General features: G+C 47.5%; 1 protein-coding gene across 2 annotated transcripts in view; it reads right to left on the bottom strand.

Moving 5' to 3' along the window:
• Positions 1-24,883, bottom strand: part of P3H2 (prolyl 3-hydroxylase 2) — a 65,437-nt gene that overhangs the window by 8,307 nt on the left and 32,247 nt on the right. For both annotated transcript variants that reach the window (XM_032119783.1, XM_032119784.1), the window contains exons 2-8: positions 8,386-8,532; positions 7,270-7,459; positions 4,394-4,525; positions 3,142-3,284; positions 1,659-1,748; positions 1,135-1,175; positions 563-657 (exon numbers count right to left, since the gene is read on the bottom strand). In XM_032119783.1, coding sequence (XP_031975674.1) covers positions 563-657; positions 1,135-1,175; positions 1,659-1,748; positions 3,142-3,284; positions 4,394-4,525; positions 7,270-7,459; positions 8,386-8,532 — 838 coding nt within the window. The remainder of the gene's footprint in view (positions 1-562; positions 658-1,134; positions 1,176-1,658; positions 1,749-3,141; positions 3,285-4,393; positions 4,526-7,269; positions 7,460-8,385; positions 8,533-24,883) is intronic.

Here is a 24,883-nt window from a genome sequence, read left to right as displayed (position 1 = left end):
TTATGGGGAAAAATCCTGTCTTTAGTAGAAGATGCTATGGTATTTTCTGTGGTTGCTGAAAATGTGCTGAAATCAGTTGAAGTGTCTGCTGACAGGCTTATAAACAAGTGATTTCATGTGAGCTAAGACATGAAATCATAAGCTAATACAGTGTGATCCAGCACATTTAGCAAAGCATCAGGACCAGATGCTTCCAGCATCCCTCCTTCTGCAGCCTGGACAACAGGGAACACGTTGATCTTAAAAGCACCAAAAGAGGAAAGACTACTGTGTGCTGGTGTCACTTTCCTCATGGTGAGGAAGACCCAACCTCCCAGCTCCACATCTCAGGGCTCTGTCACCTCAGCAGGTGGGAAAAACACGTCCAAAAAGCAGTGCCCTGGGATCCACAGACCCAGAAATGCTGTGGCAGCATGAAGACTTCTCTGTCTCTTAAACAAAACTGGAACTCCTTAAATAGGAGTGGCTCTCATTGCTCAGTGGCCAGCCTTTGCAGTGTGTAGTCTCTAGCAATAGGAAAAAAACCATTCCGATTTTGTTGAAACATCTCCATCAGCCTTACCCTCCTTCAGCTCTCGATCTGGCTTTGGCATGGGTTTCTTTGTCAGGGACAGCCGGGGCCCATCCTCTGGTTCACTGCTGATACTTGATGGGACACTGAGGAGCAAAAGAGAAGAGGAACATCCCAACTTTGGCCACAAGTTCTTGCACTTGCACTTTTGCACCCTTTGGAAACTAATACACAAAACCCCCAAACAGATCAGTACTTTGTACAAATGTCACAACATACAAGCTGAAGCCCTCACCCTGTCCTGTGGCAAACATCTGGGAATGGGAGCAACAGTTTCCACCAGCAAAGCACAGACACCAACAAATCTGACCAGCACCACTTGCCCCATCAATCAAATTCCCTCCAGACCATTGCTGGTTTTGAGGCACTCAGCTAAAATAAGGTCCTTGTGGGAATGTTTGTAATGGTAGGGGGCAATGGGCCCTAGTTCAGCCATGATGGTGAGCTGGGTGGATGGGCAGTACCCCCGAATGGCAGGCTGGTACCCCACCATGAGCACATCCCCTTGATCCCACCGTGGGGAATGGCAAAGCTGCAGGTCAGCTGGGGTGACTGTGGCTCACCTGTGCTCGTCCTGGCGGGGGCCATACCTGTTCCAGTAGTTCTGTGGGAAAAGAGAGAGGTCAAACTTCTTAATTTAATGCCCAGCCAAAGCCAGGGCATTACCTGCTCTGCCTGACTCCCAGGAACATCAGCCAGCCTCTCTGGATCCATCCCACACAACTTTGGGCAATGGCCTGAGGTCACCAGATTGAAAATGTGAATCCAAACTGGCACATTGTGATGAGTACCTAGGAAGCCCAGCTTGCCCAGGCATCTCTGTCTCACCCCATCACCATGGCAGTGGCTGGGACTCAGACAGACCCCATGGCAGGAGAGCTGGACGAGGCTGTATGTGCCTCTCCATCACCCCAGGACTGCCTGCCTTTGCTTTGCCACCACTATTTTCCTATAGGGAACAAACCAGGCCAAGACCCAGCTCCCGAGTCACCTGCACAGGACTGGCTTTCTAGCAGAGGGGAGGGGGGGAGCTGGTCCTACAGCTGTGAACTCCTACAGGTCCTGCCACAGCACACCCAGGCATTACCGGCTCCGTGTAGGCGTATCCCAGGCCGGCCGCAGCCACCTGCAAGAGGTGAGACTCCAGCTTGTGGCGCCGCAGCAGCGTTTTTGCTTCCTGAAAAGAGAAGGAAAACAGGAGTAGTTGCACATGGCAAGCTTTTGCAAGACAGTGGCAATGCACCTCTGCTTCAGAGGGGTTTGGTTTCCATGCAATGCTGCAAAGTCCCGTGGGGCGAGGGATGCTTGGAGCAGCCCCAGGAACAAGGCTGAGGCACTCAGTACATGACAGAAAGTGTTCAGCAACTCATTTAGGAAGCCTGAATCCCCAAAACACATGTCCATAGCTGGAAGAAACTCCTGAGCGCCTTGGAGAGCCTCCAAATATCTGGGCAAAAGGCTGGCCAGAGAAACCCCAGCTGCAGAACAGGGGCAGGCTGATGGGGCAGGGACCCCGGCTGGACTGTGCCTCAGTTCCCCACATGGAGCCCATGGCCTGGCCCTGGGATGCACGCAGAGTGCTTGGATGGGGACCACAAAGCACAGCCAGCTGGAAATTGTCCATCAGAGGGCTTTATTTTGAATGAAAAGTCTGTAAACAAAACACTGGTATTTCTCCTAGAAAAGTATTGTGCAAAGCAAAAATCAATTCATTTGTTACAGAAAACTTCAAAACGCTGTAAACAATTAAATGTTTTTGTCAACTTAAGGTTTTTTTCCTAGATTCATTTTGTTAGGAAAAACAACAATTATTCTTGTTTTCCTTTTTATCAATTTGCTTTTATTTCTTAACACTTTACCAAATTCACCTCGATTTGCCTGGAAGTCAAGGAGTTCCCAAAGGAATGGAAAAACCAATTCCTGCCAACACTCTACTTATGGTGCAAGAGGTATGAGCAGGGCTGTGATGGGATGGGAGGAACTTCTGCATGGTGAGGAAGGCAGCCCCAGGGCCACAGATAAAGGCTGCCCAGACCAGAGAGGAAGCCAGTCCTGCTGGTTGATGGAACACACACAGTTTGGTTATTTGACCCCAGCCTAACCCTGTGACAACAAAGCTACTCCCTGCAGGACAGGCTGAGCCCTGAACTCCAAGCTAAGACACTTGAGAGTAATGCTGGGATCCCAGCCTCCCCTGGGAAATATTTCTCAGCCTTTTGCTGGGTGTTTCATTGCATTCCTCCTCTGCGCATCCTCCGGAGCACTGGACAAGAGAAGGGTTTACACTGTTGGTCACTGCCCTCCCTGCCCTTGCTCAGGCTTTACTAAGCTGAAGTCCCCATTTAAAGCAGATCCTGTTCACTGGCCTCTCCTCCACACCAGTGACTCTGAACTTGAACTTGTGAACTTGAACAAAAATCACCACCTCAGCATCACCAGCGAGCCCAGCACTTCCACTTCTCTTTTCAAAGTGGTCCCACTGTGGGAAAGCTGCCAAGCTGCTTTTATTTTCAGCAGATTCTTTTACTAAAGCCTCCCACCAAGAGCTCTCAGGTGTCACTCACTCTCACCTTTCGGGGTTTGATGGTGGCTGGATCCACTGTACCTTCCAAGAGACCCTCGTAATAACCTGCATTCTCCAGGACATCTTCATCATCCGGGTGGAAGAGCAGGTAGGACTTGGCACACTCCAGGGCTTTTACGTAGTCACCGACTGGGGAGCAACACAGCAGTGGTCAGGGGGGCACAGGGGGCTCACACAGAGCCCAGGAGGGGACTGCAGGGATGGAGGCACAGCCTGAGCTCCCCATCAGCTGAAGGGGCAGCCCAGCACTTCACAAGGCTCTTTTCATGCCACTTTGTCTTAACCACTCCACCAGCAAGAAAACTGAGGCACAGACACGAGACTTTTCTGCCACCATGCATAGATCAGATGGTATCCAAATGGGATCCAACTGGATGGGCAGGATGTGGATACTGTCTGGCATCAAGCTGCTTCTCATCTGTGCAGCATCTCTCAGGGCCCAGGGGGTTTTACCCACCACATTAAACCTCTAACTGGGCAGAGGAATAAAGAAGCCTGTACACCACACATGAAACGCTGCTGACTCCTCCTTCTTTCTTCCCACTGTGTTGATGAATGAAGAATCTTTATGTCTGAGTAGAAATTTTGACCATTGTGCATTCTGCCCTCTTCAGGAAAGAGCTCTTTGCAGAATCCTGAGAGAGCAGATTTCTATTTTCTTTTATATAACAGAACATAATAAAATAGCACACAGAGCCACACAACTGGCATTATTTTTTAGCACTGCTGACTCCTGACATTTTGCCATGCTGCCAGCTCCTGCGACTTTACTGCGAATCTTAAAATATTTGGCAATTGGCAAAAAATTGGCATCTTGGGATAAACTTGAGCTAATTCATATATCTCTTATATTTTAATTTAGAAAATTTATCAGGTCATTTCAGAAATTGTGAAACATATAAATCCCAAGGATTTTAATATCAAAAGCCAAATGAAAGGATCCTAAAAAGCACGATTTATTTAAAGAACAGTAATGTTTAAGCTAAAGGTTGGTCTTTTAAAACCTGACTGATGATCTAAAACACCTTCACAAAACTACTTAATTGTATTTCAGTCAACCTGACTTTTGAAGAGACAATTTCCACTGTTATTTGCTTCTCTTTCAGACCATGTCTCTGCATCACTGTAGTGTGGACATGAGGGGGAAATTGCCTTACTCCCACATGGAACAATATAAACTTGCACAAAATGAACAGAACTCAGCCAGGTGCTACGAGGAACAGTACAAGAGCCTTTACCTCTGTAATAGGCAAACTGCAAGTAGTCATAATGGAGGGGAAGGAAATTTTCGATGGGTGAGATCCGGCCCGAACGTGTGGCAAGCTCTCGGACACAGTCGTGTTTGCAGGCCAGGACCTGCATGTAGTGATCTGCCAAGAAAAGAGGGAGAAGGTGGCCTGAGCTGAGAAGGATGGCGACAGTGCTGAGACAAGGACAGACAGAGGATAAAACTCCTGAGCTGAGGGATGTGCAACTCACACTGCTTTGGTCTGGCAGGCGAGTGTGCACTGAGAGAAAGGCTCCTCCCCAAAACCAATTTGAGAGAGTTGCAGTTACAGCCTTGCCCCCCTTGAGAAACGCCTTCCTCCTTCTGTCAACTGTAGAGGGAGCTTGAGCATCTCTTTTGTGTGGCAGGAGCGCTGTTTCTGCCCAGGGAAGCTGGTGGCAGGGACTGCAGGTGGCAGGTAGCACTTCAACCCCAAGAGACAAACCCACAAAGCAAGCAGAGGTGTGAAGACAAGCGGCCACATGTGCTGCCACATGAAATCCAGCTCCAGACTCCCTTCCTTCACCTCATCTTTAATCCTCTCCTTTCCTGCAGCAAGGAAGGTCCTGTGAGGGCACGGGGAGGCTTAGCTAAGAGGGGTTGGTGCGGATTCTCCAGCACGGCCAAGCAAGGCACCTGCACTCCATCCAAAAGGTCTGAGGTGCAAATCTGGGCAGCAGAAAACCCCATGTCTGCTGCTTCTCAAAGATGAGGTATCTCCCAGGGAATCACGAACACATGGTAAACATCTGCCATTAACAAAGTTTCTTAATTGGTGGGAGTCCACAGTATAGGCGTTGTACCAGCTGCACAGTTTTTAAAGCCAACACTGACATCTGATTCCATTTTAGAGCCTTTGCTGCAATGTACTTACGAATCTACTCTGCTTGCTCTGTCTCTGCACACCATTAAAAACCTTAAGGAACAAATACAGGCTCGAAAATAACCATGTGCTCAGCTACCAAAGCATTTCTTAGAGCTGCCATAAAAAACGCCTGAGGAATTTGCAATGAAATCAAGTGGAGACTCAGAACAGTGCCTATTTGCTCTTGACAGGTAGTCCGAGTAGTTATCTGACTTACCATACACACACAGGGTATTATATTAAGAAAAGCAAGAAGGGAAAGGACATAAATCATATTGTTGTAATTTAAAGCTGTTTAAGCATCCTAGATCCGAAATAATCCATCACTGAGAAGCACTGCTTTTTCTTGGTACTCTCAAAGTGCCCTAGAACTAGGGTTATATAGACTGGAATCAATTCACTGAAATGTATCTGTCCCTGGGGGGAAAAGGTGAGAGTGCTTCAACCTCAAGCAGCAGCACAGCAAAGCAGTTTGGGATTAAAGAGAGAAATGAGTTTTGAAGAAACCGAAACTCTCTTTTCCTTGTATATTAGTGTTCCCACTCCCTGTTGAAACATCTGTGCCTGAGTGCCTTGGACCAGGGGTGAACTTTGGATTATGCTGCCCTGGAAGGAACCACCAAGTTTCCAGCAGGAAAGCAGTTGCATCACGTATCTTATTTCCCTCCCTCAACTCCCTTTTTTGTTGGGTACCTGAATGGTCCCGGGGTTTAGAGTTGTTATGCCCAGGCATCCCTGGCCAAGCCACAGCACTTGCAGGGACCATCTGGCCTGTTGTCCCTCCCAGGTGATGTGCTGCTCTGAGCACCACCACACCATGACCCTGTCTGTGCTCAGGATGGGCCAGCACAGAAACCCCTCGGCTCACTGGGGCTGCACCTGGCTTGCCCAGCACAGAAACAGTTTGTCCTGTTCGAAGAGCAGCAGCTTTCAGTGAGAAGGATGCTGGGTTTGCTTTGCCACTGAAGACTGCTCTCTTGATGTGGCCCCTGGGGTCCTAGTCAGGGCTCTAAAAGCAGGTCTGATCAGCTGAGAGCCACACTGGTACCAAGTCAGCCCTTCCAACACTTCTATTTTTCGCATGGGTAAACAAACCCCACCAGGGTAGCTTCCCGTCTGGTATGCTGGTGGTTTCTCCTCTTGGTTGTTTCAATTAGATTTCCTGTCTCGACACAAACAGAATTATGCAAACCCAAAAAGCAGTCTGCATCTGAGTGAAGTATTTTCCACACAAGAAGCAAGATTCCAGGGCTTGATGCTACTCCAAGACCATAAGCAGATAAATAAGATTTCTGTCACCAAACAAACCTTAATTTATTGCTCTTCCTTCCCTCCTGACTAATTAAATGTAATCTCATTTCTACTGAGAATGAACTGTTTTAATCCCCTCTGGCTCAGAGCCACACATGCAAATCTGAAGATTACATAGCAACGCTCAATTCTCTCCAGAGATTTCAGTCAAGATCATAATTAGGTGGGCCTCCACTAATGACAAATCCATCCTTTTGGATGGAGAGAAAATCCATGTTGCGAGCCTTTTTGGCAACTTTCCTGGCCCTCTGGAGCATGGCCAAGAGAACTCTGCTGCTCTTTTCATATGCTCTCAGAAACAGAAAACATAAACAAAGGCCAGCAATGTCTAGATCCCAGGGAGGTGTGCGAGACGTGTACAGGGGAAACGGAAGCAGTTAATGATAAAGCACCTAAACTTCAAGCTGTAATGGAAAGCTGCAAATGCTCCCACATCTGCAAACACAATTCTTCTAGCCCAGCTTCCATTCAGGACCAAAATGAGATGTTCTAGTTCACTGTCTTCTGAGTTTGCACTTTCTGGGCTTCCAGGTGCCTCCTGCAGCGTTACTCACCAGCAGCAGAGATGGAAGGGAAAATACTTCACCAAATCCAGCCAAAGGCCCAAACTCAGTAATTAAAAACATTTCAGGGCCAAGGGTGAGAATTCTAAAAATGCAAAAAGATCTCACCTGCAACAGCTTCGTAGAGACCAGCCTTGTAATCCAGGTACTCGTGCTCCTCAAATCTCTGCGGTCCCTCGCACATGATCTGGCAATCCTCATCCTCGGAGTAGTATCCTTTCAAGGCACGCTCCAAGAATTCAATGGCCAGCTCGTACTCCTCCCTGTCATAGTGCCTCACTCCAGCACTGTAGTCCTCCTGCAAAGTAGGAAGGCAGAACACAAACCATGAGCAGGCTACACTGCCTGGACCACAGCACCCTGCCCTTGCCACCTGTAGATGCTTCTCAAAAGAAGGAACAAGGGGGCAGGGACAGGACAATCTCTCCCCAGATACCTACCAGATGTAATCACTTGTACCAAACTGTGTTTAAGCCATCAGTGGACTTTTGGACCACTGGAACCTACTAAACCTGCCTAAATGCTCTTCTCAACTCCTCCATACTTAGGGAATTCTCAGTGCCACTCCTAGATTATGCATTATATAAAAAAAATCCTTTTTTTCTGTTTTTACCCTCCCAACAAATAACAACACTGAATGCCAAGGAAAAAGATTGGTCCTGACCTAGGAAGATTGTTCTTAGAATGGCCCTTAATGAGCACCTCCATTAATTACACCAAACAGCCACTCCTGCTCCCTTGATTCTTGTGAAATTGGGAAGTTGGGGGTGGCCCTGGCATTTGTCTTGGGCTTTTGCTTTGGGGAGGTGGAAAAAGCTGACACACTCCTGCCTGCCACCCTGCACCCTCACCAGCACAGCCACTCGAGCGCATGTACCCCACCCAGGTGGGAGAACTCAGCTCAAAAGAAACACACAGGAGCCAAGATCTGTCGTGGAGGCTTCCATCGAAGCTGTCCGCTGGTGTGTGTTCGCAGCCATGGATGACCCCCAAGTTCTCTGAAGAGGGGGGCCAGGCTGGGGATGTAGCAATCAAACAAAGAGCAGAGTGCCTTGAGAAGGCAGGAGCAGGCTTACCTCAAGGGAAAATGCTGAAAGGGAAAGTTTGTTTTGCTGCACTGGTAAGAATCTCCCCATTTATAGATGCATCTCTCTTGGCCTCCTAAATCTCTCCTCTCCAGACTTCCTGATACTTAAGCTGGGCACCTCTTCAACTCAGACTCACCATGTGCTGCCTGGCCTCCTGGTCAATCAAGCTGACCTTCCCTGATGTGGTCTTGTAGTTCTCGAGGTCCTGTTGTATCTCCATGTGCTCAGGGTTTGCCATGAAGAAGGTGTGAGCTGCATTTGCTGCCTCCTCCAGCTTGTTCAGCTGTAACAAGGTTAGAAAGACCAGGTAAGGTTGGTGATGTAGGAAGGTGAACACAGTTTATGCTGCATCCTCTGACATCCTTTTGACACCACTGGACTGGGAAATGATGGGATAACCAAGGAAAACCTGAATGCAGAGGCTAAAGAAAAAAGCTGAATTGAGAGGAAAGCCCCATATAAGTGAAATGGAAAGAGCTGGAGTTGCTGAGAGCCAGATAAGTCACTGCAACTGGTGATGAGATCCAGCCTGTTTTCCAGCAGCACATCCTCTTAACTCAGCTGCTCCAACCACCTGCACAGTCCCAGGTGGAAAGATGAGATGGAGAGAGAAGAAGAAAGCAGCTGCTGAGACCGCTCTGTCTACAAGCCTTGGAGGCTGAGCTATGTCCAGGCTGAGGGCTTCTACTTGGAGATGGGGACTCAGAACCATTTATTAAGCTCAGCTGTGTATAGCTGCAAAAGGCCTGACTCTGCTGATAGTGGCAGAGGTATAAAGAGAAGTTTATTTTGGTATACCAAGTTATTTTGGGTTTAGAGATTCAGAACTGAGACCAGACATTAGTTTCACCCTGGAGAAAGCCTCGTAAACAAACAGAACTGTTAGTGCTAAGAACATCCACAGCAGCTGCTGGGAGCATCAGGAGTAGAACAGATGTTCAGGTGAAACATCTGCATGAGCTAGCAGGAGAGAAGTCACTCAAGCACTTGCTTCTGAAAGAAAGCCAACACCACTGAGTACCAGCAAGCTGCAGTGAGGTCCCTGGGACACATCCACACTCTGACCCAAACGTATCAGCCAGGGCCAGGCTAATGCTAGCCCTGGCTAGGCTGTGTCCAAGTGTTCTCCTTGACATCAAAACCCACACCAAGCCCTGTGCCAAGAGGCTGCTCCTGAGGCACCAGAGCCAGCAAGCTCAGGCACATCCATGTGACATGGTACAGCAGCTCACCTGCACAGGCACCCAGCAGACAAATCCCACCAGCAGAACGAGAACAGAGACCTGCAGCAAAGCATGAGCTTCACACCCTGCCATCCTGCAGCAGAGCAGACAGGCTCCAGGGTAGAGACAGTCCAAGAAGCACACAGGAATATCCCCAAAAAGAAGGTGAAAGCCACGGCATCCCAGCCTGCTCCCCAGGTCTGCACACCAAAGCACAGCTGTGCTACAGTGCCCACAGAAACGCAAAAAATTTGCCTTGTGTAAACTTCAGAAGTTTTTATCTCTGTACTGACAACATGTGCAGGGAAGCCAGATTTTACTGCAAAAACAACATCTATTCCAGTCTTTCATTTGGAGTTTTCCAAAGGACACCACTCTCCATAATAATCCCTTGGCTTTCCAGCAGGCATGAAAAATGACTGTAAGAAATTTTTAACTGAGACAGCACATAAAAAACCAAAACCCCTTCAGTGCAGAAGTATTTTTTTTTTTAAAGAGACATTCCTATTCAGAAACATACATTCCATTTTGAAACAGATCATTTCAACATAATTCCACTCTGGAAAAGTTCATTGCAGCTGGACACCATCGAGTATGGAATAAAGGACTGACCAGAGCATCTCACAATGGGAATTTTCAGGTCCTGCTGAGTGTCTGCAGGAATGCCACTGCAGCTGGTAATTAGGACAGTCAAGATGGAACAAGAGGTTTGTTGGAGATACACAAGTTGCTGACCTGATCCAGAGGGCTCCTAAGAAGCCACGATTTGAGCTGCTTGGGGGAATTGCATTCCTTCACACCACAGACTTCTATTCACAAACAACACCCTGCCTGTGCAGATTTAAAAGAGACTGAAGGCATCTCAGAAGGGGAAGTGGTCCCTCAAGACACAACCTGCAATAGTCTGTTGTGGGATGTTCTTTTTCCCCTTAGTTCTAGATCCTTTCCAGAAGCTGTCAAAAACTGTCAGAGATCCCAGGATGGGCTTAGTTCTGGATAACATCCACCCCTGTGAAATGTGACAAGCCTGATTTCTAGACAATAGAAAATCCCTTTCAAACAAGGCTCACACTGTGTCTTGTCCTGCTGGCTCTTCACAGCAGAGATGACCTTTGGAGTTTGCTAAGCAGACTCAAAGCAGAACATTTCAACTCAACGCTTTTCAATTTATCATGTTCCATATTTGCCTTAGAAACACTCAAGTAACACAAAGAAGCCAACAGCTGCTAAGTTTGGGGGAGTTTTTAAGTGGGTGAGTGTATATAAAAGCAAAATTCCTAACTGGTAAGACACGTTCAGAGTCTAGCTCTGACATTAGTTATGAAACATTATGGGGAAACTTTTGCCAAAACACTCTGAATTCACAAGGAGCGGGATATTTTGGTGCTTAAAGGTCTGGGCTGGGACTCAGGACACCTGGACTCAGTTCCTGGCCCTGTCACAATCTCACTGTGCAGCCACTGGAAAAAAACAGTTTTGTTTTCTTTGTGCCTGGTTTTCCATCGTTTTAAGCTAATAACAATAAAAATAATAGCATTTCTCCCACAGAGTAGTAATTTTGTTTATTTATTATTGGGGGCCATAAGCATGTGCAAGCACGTAACACAAGGAGATTTTGATCTTTGTACAACAACTGCTGAATGAAAATCAGCAAGGAAAAAATGACAAATGTAGACTCACAACTTCAGTATGTGCTCAAAGGTCTGCTTGCTCACCCCACTGGAATGAGATCGCTGGACCATTGCTGCAGCTTTGCACCAAACCCTGTGTATTTCAGCCAGAGAAGACACATGAAATCAGAGCAGCAGCACTGAGAGAGCCCTGGGAACACCCTGCCCTGTCCATCTTGATCTTAACATGCCAACATCTAGAGCCAAGAAGGGGAAAACACAACACGTAAGTGCTGCTGGGTTCTGATGCTGGAAGATGTTTATTTTCCTCATTGAGATTTAGGAGTGGTTCATTTCACAGAAAAATAGGAAAAAATATTTTAAGCAGCAGAACCTCAGGTGAAAGAATTTCAGCAAACTGTAAAGGCTCAGTTTCACTTGCATCTGGGACAGTGCTGGCTGGGCTTCGGTGGGATTGTGGCTTCCAGCCTGCAGAGGTGGCTTGGATTAGAAAGGCTGCTGTAACTGGAGCATTGTGCAGGAACAAAGGCTAGAGAAAGAACCTTGAGTGAGCATCTTGACCATCACTAGACAATTGAGCCCAATTCTCACTGATAGCCGTTGAGAGAATCCTTTATGGAGCCTCCACAGGCTGCATGGTGACACATAACATAACACTAACAGACCCTTACTATTCATCGTCATTCTGGGACCTGTTAAGATATGTTTAAGTCAGCAAACTCCATGCTGAGCAATCTGATTTGTACCTGTGACGCCACAGTCACCAACCACCTGGGCTTAAGAAACAAGCTGTCTCACTGAAACATGTACAACTTGCTGTTTGATTTTTCCATCACTTCGGCTGCTGTGTCCCCCAAAGAGAAACACAGAGGATTCACCTCATTGCTAACACCCACCCCAAACACCACAGACTGGCTCAGCTCCATGTGCACATGTTCTGAATTCACACTTGCCTTCACTACTTGCAAATGAATTCTTACCAAAGCCCCTCTCATGCCAGATGCTCAGCAAGCTGGCACAAACTCCTGTCCCCTTCCCTAGGGAAAAGGCCTCACAGCAGCACCATGGCTTCAGATACGACCCAAAAGTTTCAGTCCTTTAAGTTTGCTCTCTGGAGCTTGGCAGTGGGGATAAGGAAGTGGAACAGGCAGAGTGCCAGTGAGACAAGCACTGCACAGCTGTACAATCAGCTCACGCAGCCAGGGCTGCCCTCCCACCATCACTTTGCTTGTGTTGAGCACTGACACACTGAAGCTTATGGGGAGAAGCAGCTGTAGCCAGAGCAACTACAGGTATTCAGCTGCTCCCAGCTCACCCTGAGCTTTTCACAGCAAAAACAAGGATGAAAGAGGTGCAAAAGTCAGAGGATTTTAGAGAGAATGTAGCCAAATCAAACCAATTCTGACTGCCTGAGATGAGAGGTCACAGGTGTGATATAACCAAGACCTCAGACTATTTTTCATAATGAGTTCCCCTTGCATTAAACTTAATATCAGATTATTGGCAGCTGTCATGCATTCTGTGTTAGACTGTCCTATCGAACCTGCTTCTATATTAAGGTCTCTTCATCACATAAGATATAGCTTCAATTAAAACTTTTGTTTTTGAGGGGAAATGAAGTAAGGTTTATATACTGGAAAATATGTCAGAGTGCTCAGCATTTCTTGCCATGCCAGGACTGGACCTACCTGCACATGACCTCAGTTAATTCCACAGTGTATGAGCTTGGCATGGAGCTTGTGATGAAAAATTTCAAACCATTCAGCTGACCTAGAAACCAAAGTCTCCAACCTCGCAGACAATCCCTGGTTTGCTGAACAGATAATGTTTTTCTAAACTTTTCCATGGCTCCACTGCTGCTGTGTTGTATTGAAGGCTTAGTGCACTGGACTCTGCAGAGGAAGGAGGCTCTGGAGTCTGCAAGCACAACAAGGGAAATAAAAGGTTCAGTGTCATGAAGGATTAATCTCGTTGTGTCTGTGCAGAGCTTACTGCCCAGGCGAGTAGGAGCAAGCAGCAGTGAGATGGCTATAAATAGCATCTGACCTTGCCTCAACTATTTTATTATTGCAAATAAGAAGGAAGAAATTCTCCTGAGAAATTAATCAGGAAATTTTTCCTCTGCTGATGGGTCACATATTTGCAGAATGATCCTTGAGCTGTTTGCAGCCCACCATGGCACCCACTGGCCCCACAAAACCACCAAAATCAGAGAGCGAGGCAAGTACACGGCAGGAAAGGACCTTAATCAAGTGCAGGGAATAGGTACCAAGAGCCAAAGGTGTGAGGCTGTCTCTAAGTTCTGTACCACACCATCCCCTGCTCTCCAAACCTTTCACCAGTTTCTTGTCTTCCAACTCAAGATAAACAGGGTTGACTCCTATCCCTGCTACTGCTGTGATGAGGGGCAATAATGATGCACTCCTGGAGACTCCACATGTATCTTTTCAGAGGTCTTTTTCATTTTCAAAATGAAGACAACCTGCAGCCTGCTTTGGACAGTTCCTCTTAGACCACCCCAGCTTGTGTGCTGCTCCCTACCACTCACTCTGGTAGACCCAAATCCAAAACAGAACAAATTTGGACAATTGGCACAGGGAAAATCTCTCCTGAGAAAGGAAATTTAGAAAAGGTTTGGAGTTTTTTTGGTATTCCAACAAGCAATTTTCAAGACACAAACATAGCTGGATTGGTAGGTACATGGTCAAAAGAGCTGATTAGATGATGAATTATTCTCCAGAAAGTGGGAGATACTTGGAAATTTAAAATCAAACTGAACACACCACTTCAATATTCTTCATGGAAAAAATTATTTTAAATAATCAAGACAGAAATCATATTTCTTAACGAATCTCTCACTTGAGCCATGCTGGCATTATTTTATGTGTGCATGAGTCCATGCTGAGCAGACTGACTGGATAACCCTGTCTGAAAGGGCCATTTTGCATTGAGAAAGCGAATTAGATTGTCACTTACATTCTCCCTTCCTTCCCTCTCTGACATGCTCCTCCTGAACTGTTCCCAGGCATGTAAGAATGAAGATTTCCACACGTTCCTGGCTGTGCTTTATACGTTTCAGTGCACACTTGTGTAACAAATCCTGCACAAGGAGCAGGGCATTACTCACAGCAAAACCACTTCCCAGCGGGAAGGACCCTTCCCGTACAAATTTCCAACACACTGAAGCATTGCAGGATTCATCTGCACAGCAAGCAGTGGTAAATGTGTTTGTGTTTACTGAACCTTCGAGCTGACTGATTGTGAAATACACTCTAAGTTGCATTTTGTCCTATGTAGACACTCAGTTCTGTCCAACATACTCTGAGAGCAGCTGAGTTGTGTGTGAAACAGTATTTTCAGTGAGGAAAACGTGGGATGTATTCAGCCCTCAGGAATGTGTGAGGATGGTTACCCATGAAGCTCCTACACCCCAGAGTTTTCCTTGGTCAGGTAATTAACCAGTGCCCTTGGAGATGAGTAGCATGGGAGAAGCAATACACTCACAGACTAATGACAACTATCAGTGCAACAAAAGGTGGACAGTATAAAACCAAACAGGCTTTCCACAGCAGAATTTTTTCTTGCATGTCCTTCCTCCTGTTGTTATAACATCCCTGTGGCAGCTTGAGTCTCTGCTCACCTGGAAAGTATCAAAGATTAGCCCAGGCATTTTAGGCTAATGAAATCGAGCAGCTGGGAACAAGCAGGATGTGACTATCCCCTCCCCAGGGACCACCAGCACTCCTGCAGGCCACTGCCTGTTAGACAAATAATGAGCTTTTAATCTGATATACTGACTGATAACAGAGAGGCAGGCAGTCCCCAGAGTCACGGAAATACCTGGGAGAAGAAAGGTGAATCTTGCTGAAGACGCTGGCAAGGAGCAAGGGAGGCCTTTGCTATCAGGGGAAGAGGGTCTCATGCTTTTAGGGGAAAATCAGAACTAAACAAACTTGGCAGGCAGTTAAAAGCAGCTTTTCAGTTTAGATGTGAATTTTCTCCAGCATCCTGCCTCCCTGGACATTGCAGCTAATCAAACTGCCCCGATTGATAACTGGGTCAGACTCCTAACCCAGCTGTCTCCACACTGGTATCTCTATAGAAATAATTACTAAAACACTTAAGAAAAACACGACAGAAAAATCTGAGACAAGCAGAAAAATTCTTACAGCAGGAACTTTCCTCCCTTTCTACGGTTTAGCAATGGCTCAGCACCTCTTAGAAGAGTCAGACATGATGAGCTGTTGAATGCCCTTTGGGAGCCAAAGTTTCCTATGCAAATGCATTTGCTTGTCTGCTGCTACTTAACAACATCCAAACAGCTACGTGTGTCCCTAGAATACGCCCTCCTCAGAAGACACATGGTTTTCCATGACCATCCCGGAGCCAGGAAGCCACAGCGACCTGGTGATAAATGATCCTTGTTTTTTGCAGCCCTTTTATGATGTAAATGGAATTTTGTCAACGGGTTTACAGCCTGTGCCAGCCTGAAAAGTCCTCTCCTGAAGAAGGTGCTGACTGATTCGCACAGTGACCACGGTCAGTTTATGGTGTTAGCACCAGAGCTTTAGTTTGAAAAGCAGAGTGCAGAGCCCTGAGGGTAGCTGCAAACAGGACTGTGCTATCTGAGGAAGAAGTTATCTCTCCCTGCCCTGACCTGTGATGGGGCAGCAAAGGGAGAAGCAAACAAACCATAAATTTCAATGGGAAAACAGACTCACAGCATATCTATGCATCGTTCCCTCACCCAAAACCCTTGACAGTCTTCAAGGAAATGGTTTTAATTCACGTTTTTTCCAGACACAATGTTTCTTGAATACCTTTTCAAGGGCTCAAGTCATAAACCAGCGAATCATGCCTCACAGCTGCTGAATTCATGGAAACCATCATGATGGTGATGGACATTAGGGCACTGCAGATCTGATTAAATAATCATTGGATTCCAATTCAAGCATTTTGAAAAGTCTAAAGAAGACCTGCAGATTGGGGGTAGGCTTTGCTCACTGTGAGGGGAACTGACTGACACCAAGGGGAAGCAAACTCAGCTTATGCCTTAGTTGGGTTTGCAGAAAACTGCCATATTTGAAAAGAAATTTCTGTGCTGATTCACCACTACAGGGCCAGCATCAGGGCACTGCACTGGCAGCAGAGAGTTTGCAGAGGAAGGGAGAGAGTACAAGGAAAGAAGTGAAAACATATCCATAGTTCTGCAATTTAATCTTGGTTGGTCTGAAAAGCAAAGGAGAGGACTCGCCAGGGATACTACCTGTATGGGCTGCCAAGTTCAGTCCAAAGGTTCAAGTATCCCAGGAATCTTCCCCCAGCAGTGGCTAGGGGTGGATACTTGTGGGCAAGGCACAAGGACATGGCGGGTACACATTCACCCTCACACACAGGGCATTGCCTGCAATGTCCAGCAGCTTACAGGCTTCCTGAACCAGGATCTGCCTCTGGACCACTGTGCTTAAAAGCCACTGATGGATCTGTCCTCCATGGAGCTGTGTAATCCTTTCTAGAACTCATTTATACAGGCTGCAATAAATAAGGGGTTTAGGAGATTTTAAGACATCAGTGTATTATTTTCACCAGAGTACATGTGTGGTTGAGAAAGACCTACCACTAGGCTATGTTAGAGTTTTCAGAAAAGGTGGAAGTTACTGCAAAGTACATGTTGACTCCTCAGGAAAGCAAGAGGCATTGCAGCAGCACTGCAAATCTCCTCAGGTTCCTCCAATGCTCAATGTTCGTAAAACTCAAACCCATCTGAATAAACAGGGATAGGGCTTCCCACCAAAATGCATCTTCTGAAATGAAGGGACACGAAACAGGGCAGGGGAAGGGGTCCACAACCCACCCTCTCATCCAGAACACTGAGAGCACGCTGGGTCTCAAGGGTTGTTGACAGGATGAGTATGCTGGCATGGGATGGACTACACTGACTTCACAGCAGAGCAACTGCCAGACACGTTCTCTGCAAAATCTGACCCTGAAGTTTCCGGAGGAGAGGTTCCCTTTCGTAAGAGCTGACACACGGAACAAAAGCATGCTGAAGAACCCACCTTGAGGCATTGCCACGTTCCGTTTACCCAGCACCACTAAAGAAACGTGTATTTCATCTGGAGAAGGTGTAACTCTACCCTTGCAAACGTGACTTTTACCCTCCTCCGGCTCCCCCAGCTTTGATGAGCACTGTTACTAATTTGAGAGAGGAATTGCTGGCTTTGAGAGAAGAGTAACACCAAGTCCCCAGACTGACACCTCTGACAGCCCCGGGGCACTGTATGGAGAAGTGTACTCTGCTGTTCAGGCTCTTGGTGCAGCTCCAGAGGCTCCTGCGGAGTTACACCAGGGCAGATTTGGCTCATGCTCCAGTAGGCAAGGCCACATACCACTTGGACAATTGCCTCCATACATGACACACACCACAAGTCTCAGCTGGATTTGCTGCTTCTGAAATGAAAACACTTTGCTTCCTTTCCCCAGCCTTGGCTTGGTAATCGTTACTAAACACTTATCAGCTAGACAGCCTTCATTTCCTGAGAGCCTGGACCTAATTACCCCGGGAAACGTGCCGCTTTTTCTTCAGACACTGAGAAATGCTGGTTTCTGAGCCCTTCTACTACAATGTTTAACTTTGCTCTGATTAGTAGAGGGTAGGGGAGGGAAGAAACACAGCCAGATCTCAAGAGGAAAATGCAGTGATCATTCACAGAGATGCTCTGGCTTCACTCTACATCATTAATAATAACAACAAAATGCCACAGATATTTCATCTCCCCTCCCTCCCTTATTAATCTTAGCTGAATGCTGCGAGGCCCCTGCAAAGAGGTATTATTTTCCCTGAATTGCAGGTAAGGAGTCTGATGTCTCACAGCAAATCAGAACCAGACGTCGGGGCTGCCGGTTCCTAATGCCATTCCTCGAAGGAGTCAAACAGGCCCTCACAGCTCCATCCCGTTATCAGGACATTCGATCCAGGACATTCGATCCAGCGGTGGGATGAAGGAGCCTTTGCCAAATGTGCTGCACACAGAGCGGTGCTTTCAAACCCCTCCTTTGTGCCATGGGGCCCACTGGGACGTTGAGTTACAATTGCCCACTCATAATAGAGCCCAGAGTATCACCATCAAATCAAACTGTGGGTTAATTAGTGTATAAAAAGCTGCCTACAAATGCACAGTAATGGAGTTATAGAGTCATTAGCACCAAATCACAAGATCTGCTGCTGCAGCAGTGTCACTTTTACCCTGTGAGCTGCCCAGGAGCTGCTGCCCATTCCAGAGGGCTGCCAAACATCTGCATCCAATGGGAGCGACCTATGGCAAACCTGCTTGGAGAACAAAGGCGAGGAGACTTGAGCTAAGGAGTTGTGCTTCCTCTGACCGAGGCTTCCAGGCACTCTCACTAATCCTGTTATCCTGGCTTGGTAAAGAGCTTACAGAAAGGCGGAGTGGGTCCTCCCAGTGGTGCGGCTTTCCTTTCACAAGAATTAGTAGAATGAATGTGGGATGTGTCAGCTCCCAGTTGGACCGGTTCACATGTGGCCAAAGGAGTGAGTGACCCAAGAGGAAGTGGGCACATGTCTGTCCTTGAAAGCAGCCAAGAGATGTGCCCTCTGCAAAGGGCTGACCAGTGGCACATCCCACATTTCTGACTCTGGGTGCTCTCCTACAGGTGTGTACCTTCACCCTTCTTCCTCACAGCCACAAGCTGGAAATAAGACACAGACCACTACCCTGGGCAAGAGCAGTGCACAGACTGGGCACTTGGTCTGCACAGATTCCTGCACTGGGGGCAGATATGGATAGAGCCAGGCTGGATGCCAGCCACAGCCTGGAGGAACTCAAAGACATACAGTGTTCAACCTCTGACACCCTTGTGGCCCTGCTTGCTGGAAACCCTGTACAGACACACTCCTCCACAACCTTCTTCACATCAAGGGCTTAAAAGCATCTGTGATGATGGATGACCTTTGCTGGTCTCTTACCCAAGCACCGGCTCCTCAGTTTCTCAGTTCTCAACCAGCACCAGGAAGCAACATCCTGAAGGATGCACATGTCACTTGAGGCATGGCACAGGTGTTTATTCCATCACTGCTTGCGTTGCTCTGCCTGCCTGAGATGGGGAAAGCAGCTGCTTGGTGCAGCTCCAGGGAGGGATGGCAGCCCTCCACAGAGGGAGCCCTGCCAGCTGCTGCGTCCCACAGGGATGCACAGGATGCACAGGCTGTTGTCACTCATGGCACTGGCACACTCTGTGTCCCCGCTGCAGCCCCAGCACTGACATCACCCTGGCACCGTGAGAGACGGTACCTGCTGTCTGGGGCAAAGCTGTGCTCCACTATGCAAAAAATGAGGAGCTGTCTGCCCTTGCTGAGGACACAGCTGAAGTCATGCTCCCTGAGAAGCCAGTGTTTTCCAATTGCTGGCTCTGGTTCTGATTTACTGGGAATTCTTCTGCCAGGCACCAAGTACCCCCATGACTCAGTTTCCCTGTTAAACAGGAGCACAAACCTTTTGGCCCTAACTGCTGGGAGGCTGAATGACAACATTTAAATACCTCAGATGACATGTCAGGGCTTAAGACATTGCAAGATTTTTCTGTTGATCTGAAAATTATGCACTGGACTCCTGTAAGAGCTCACTCAGTCCTTATAAGTGGCTCTTTGTCATCGTTCCCATCCACACCCTGGTTCCTCTTTGAAAGGCAAATACCATATAAAGCTGTTTATAGAGACTGAGATCTAGAAAAGAGAAGTCAAATAGGGTCAGGCTCTCTATGGCTTTGCTGCCCTGAGCTGTGGCCAGGGGGTGGCTTCCTGCTCCCCCCGTGATTGCAGGGAACACTGACCCGTTTGTCTGAGGAGCCTTCGACGTGGGTGGGTGTCTCCTGCCCCTCTGCAAAGAAGCGTTTCATCTCCAGTGGAAATAGCTAAGATGGAAAATGTGGATGATGCCAAGATTAAGAAAGAGAATTAGGGAAACAGCAAGCGTCCCTAATCAATCATGCTTGGACAGTGAGGGTTTTATGTGCACAAAGACTTCACTTAAATTCTTTTTTGCATTTATCCACAAGAAAGAACAAAAAATACAGTGGCTGAGGTAATTGCCAGATATTGATTCACCATTTTGCTTTCTGCAAATGTTTCCATTTTGTTGAAAACCCAATCAGCAAACTCAGGAACCCTTAAAAAATTTTATTTATTTAGAAAATAAAACCTGTTAGCAGCTTCAATGGCAGCACATGACATGGATGAAGGCAGAGGAAGTCTGCCATCTAGCAGACTTCACGCCACTAAATTTTTCCTGGCCTGGAGCAGCAGAACCGAACCGGTCTCTCTCTCACTGGTACCAGGTCTGGTTTTCCCTGGCACAGTAAAGAGAATGCGTGATGAAACAGATATGTCAGTGCAGGGATTTTTAAAAGAAAATATAGCTAAGTATTTTAACAAAACTTCTGGTAAGGATACTAATCATCATCTGGTTCACAAAGATCCTTTAACTTGGTTAAATACAATCCAGGGTGACAACTGAGACAGGCAAAGACAGAAAGTCACAGAGGGCAGCAAGGCAGGCAGGATGTAATGACATCCTATGTGACCCACCCCAAACCCCTGAGAGGAAACTACAAGCCCTGAGAAATCCCATCACAGCCAGTGAGAAGGATCTGCCACCACGCACCTCTAACAATAGCTCAGAGCATCCTGGGCTGGAGAGCGCAGGAGCTGCAGCACTTCCCAACATTTCCGTTCTAAACAGAGATTTACAGCCAACTACTGACGGATTAAATAGGGTGAAGACTAAATCACAAGCCTATTGTTACATTTACTCAGTCTCTGGCACGTGCACCTAACCATAATACCGCATCTAATTTTGGTTTTAAAAATAATCACTTTGGACTTAGTTTCCACAAAACCCTTCTGTTTGACTTAGTGCACAACAGCTGTTCATTTCAAGAAGCTGTTGGAAAAACATTCATCTGCTCCCAGATCAGACTACTGTTAAAAAAGCAGAGCATCCTTCTAACACTACCAAAAAAAGAAAAAAAAAAAAGAAAGATTTGTGCTTTAAAAAGTACAACTATGCAGAACTTTTGACAAATGTGTTTTGGTCATTGCTGAAGCTAATTCAAAACATAAATCCCTGCAGGTGTAACTTCACTGTAAACACGTGGCTTTCCATCCAAAATAAATCTGGGGCACAGAATAAAATCTGCATGACCTAAGTGGTGACTTGGCAAATGGCGCCATGGGCAGACTTGCACAGTTAGCACCAGTGCTGCATTCAGCTCTCTGGGTTATTATTTACAGGGGCTTCCTATGACGACAGCATCCCTCCCCTCCTGCTCTTGGGGAGCACTTCCCTGGAGCAAGATGCTCTGGAGCGCTCACGGTGCCGGGCTGTGGCACAGGCACTCGCAGCAGAAACGTTCCAGGAATGACGTAAATGTAAAAAAGAACCTTGGTTTCCAGTGACAGCAGCAGAAAGTTCTCTGGCTGCCAGACCACAAACAAGCTGGAGGCGTTCCCCTCTCTCATCCTACTTGACACGAGACCTGAGCCAAGCTCCTTCAGCAGCTCTCCAAAGGATTTACCATGAGACCGCCCATATGTCCGATTCCCAGCTGCACAGGCCTGTCCCTGCCCTGGCAAGGGGAAAAGGCTCTGCTTTATGGGACAGATGCAGCAGCAAAAGCTCTGTCTGTGATGGGGCAGGAGAGACAACAAGCTCCATAAACCCTGGGCTGGATTTTATACCAGACCAACAACAGCAGTAGCAGCTTAAGACTCCTGGAAAAAAGAGATGCTCTGAGTGAAGCACCAGGGAGGGCCAAAGTCTCAAGAGCTGCACCTCTTGGTTTGCCCAGGACAGTGTGGGCTTCCCACTGCAATAGAGATTCAAACTCCCCTTCAGGTATGGGCTGAGGGCTTCCCACCATGCCTGGATGCTCAAACCAGTGCTGCAAAGCAACTGCTGTTTCTCATGTGCCATATCACTCACTTTTGTCTCATGCTCAATAGAGCAGGTCAACCAACCAACAGGTCAGCTGGCCTGGTGACATTTCTGGTCCCAGGCTGTTCAGGCAAAGGGGTCAGACTTAGGTACCCATTAACTGCACAGAATAGTCTTCTTTGTCAGCAGATGACAGTGATCCACAGAGATGGCTCAGAGCAGGGCCAGTGCAGCCCCAAACATGTAGGAGAAGGTGGGTAATTCCTTCTCTCACCTCACCCCAGAGAGCTCATGAGCAAGGTTCAGGAAAGGCACCAGAGGCCAAGTCTGGAAGAGGAGAACAATGAGGGTGAGAGAGATAAAATAAACTTTCACTTTTGGAAAGCAGATGGGCCCAAACCATGGAAAAAGGCTTTATGATCCCTCAAGCAGGAAATAAGTGTTGACATGCTGTCATGTTGCTGTGTCAACAGCTGACACATCGCAGCAGGGTAATTTCACAGGCTCTCACGTTAGTTTAAAAGCTCTCTTTGAAAGCACAGAGCTAGGGCAGAGGCACTTCAAGTCTTGCACAGCAATGGTTCTGCAGCAGATCCACTGCTGTGGATTCAGTGCCTCAAGAAGCAGCCTGCACAGAGAAGCCACAGCCAGCCCTGCCATCCACCGAAAGCATCTGCGGCTCACCACAGATGGCTGCTGATACAAGACCAAAGCACCAGCCTCCCTTCCCTTTCCCCCTCCAAGAAAACAGTACTCTGACCCAAAGTGTGTTCAAAGGGTTCATTGTCTGGCCAACACATGCGATGCTTGAAGCTGGCCTGGAAGTCCTCAAGGTTGTGGACAAAGTTCTGCATGTCTCAAGCAGGCTACAGCACTTCTGAGAGTCTCTTTTATCCCTAAGAGGAGCTTTTTGTTTGCTTTTAACATTATGCACCAGAAACAAAATATTGCTCCTTTCCTCTCTCCCTGCCTTTCTTACCGGAAGCAGGTACTGGCATTTTCACCAACAAAATTGCTGGGCAGTTTTTCTAAGGGTCTGCATATCTACATTCTCTGCATTTTTCAGCAGTGGGGTGCAAGAGCCAAACCCTTGAAGACTGGCCCACAGGGTCCTGCCAGGATGGAAACCAGAAGGGATATCTCCAGGAAACCTTGTACTCATTGTGTTGCCAACTGGAACTGCATTTCTTCTTCCAGCAGTGGGTCCAGCACAAGTCACACAGACAGATACCAACAGAAAGAACAAAACCTGTGTCCCCTACAAGCCTGATGGAAAGGCTACCCCTATTCAGCACAAATTCTGCAAAGCCCATTCAATCTCTAAGGAGTATCTCCTTTTAGAATTCAGTTTCATCTCCCAGCCCATGATACTAGAGACAGGCTCTGTGCAGATGCATCTCCCACCAACTTTTTCTTTTGAGAGCGAGCCTGCCTCTGGGAGAAGTTTGCTGAAGTTACCAAGTGAGTGCACACAACCCTCTCCTTGGAAAGCAGTACATTAGGAAACCGTTTGGGCTCAGACATCAGACAAGTGGTTTCGCCCATTAACCTATTAATTTACACTCTCCCCTGCCCCAGGTTAGTGCCTCCATGCCCTGCAGCAAGCAGGCACACTGGAGCAGCAGCAGCAGATCTGCTCTGCCCCAGCTGCAGTGCTGCTGGCCAGAGCAGGAGGCAGGATCCTGGGCCACAGCCATGACTCACGCTCCCAACCCTGCCAAATAAGTAGTTTTGGAGCAAGGAAGTGACAGGCAGACCAAATTAGAAAGCCGGTGAAACAAAATGAAAGAAAATCCTCCTCAGCTCTCCTTACTTGCATCCAGCAGGGAAGCAGGGTGTGCAAAGTGTGAGAGGTGTTAGGGCACGGTGTGGTGCTGCACTGACACACAGATGGGCTCTGTCCCTTCTTCTACCAGAGGGAAACGCCCTCTCCAGCATTTGACCACCTGCTCTAGTGGAGTGATGGCCATGTCTATGTTTGGCACACAGCAGGCAGGCCAATGCCCTGTATGGGTGAGTCACCACACTTCATGGGGTGCAGCCAACCACACTGGTGCTGGGTGGGTTTCCCTCCCTACCTTCTGCTGTAGAACAGTACAAGAAGTAATGCACGCCCCAAGTATTTCCCCAGCTACTGCGTGTAAGGCTCCATGGTTCTGGGCTCACACACAGGTGCAGGAAAATATCAAAACTTACAGCCATGACAGTCAATGGCAAATCTCCTAGTGCTAAGGGGAGCTCAAAATACAGCCCCAGGTGAAGTGGCCCCAAATCAGGTGCTCCAGGTTTGCCTGCTTCTTAACAGCCTAACTCCACAGCTTTCTTGGATGGTAATACCAAATCCGCAGATGGGGAGAGGGGCACTTCTGAAGCTTCCCAGGGAGAAAGCCATATTTCTATTACTGTACCTTGACCGCTGCAATGAATGACCCTAACAAGACTCAACCATGTGTTTAGCTGGCAAGAAGGGGTCAGAAGTACAGCAGATCAGCATGAACCACAAGCCCACAAATACTGGTGAAAGAAATCTGAACTAGGATGAGTGCCCTGCCCATAAATCCCATTGCTGTGAAGAAATCTGAAGGCATGGTGATGACGACCCCTCTTGCTTATGTCCCTGATCCAGGTGGCTTCCTACAGGAAGCTCTACTACATCCTGTCCCACACACACTTTGCCCCAAAACCTTCTTTGCCAAGTTTCAGCCCACAGCTGAGATTTGATAGCCAAGTTAATGACTTCAGTATGTGTCAGTTCAGAGCAAGGAGGATGAAAAAGTCAGCCTGACTTTTTCCCACAGCCCTCGGTGCCTGGTAAATGGGAAAAACAT

The sequence above is a fragment of the Corvus moneduloides genome, chromosome 10, assembly GCF_009650955.1.
Source record: "Corvus moneduloides isolate bCorMon1 chromosome 10, bCorMon1.pri, whole genome shotgun sequence".
NCBI lineage: Eukaryota > Metazoa > Chordata > Aves > Passeriformes > Corvidae > Corvus > Corvus moneduloides.
Note: the sequence above shows the minus strand (reverse complement) of the source record. Positions and strands in the feature narration are given on the sequence as shown.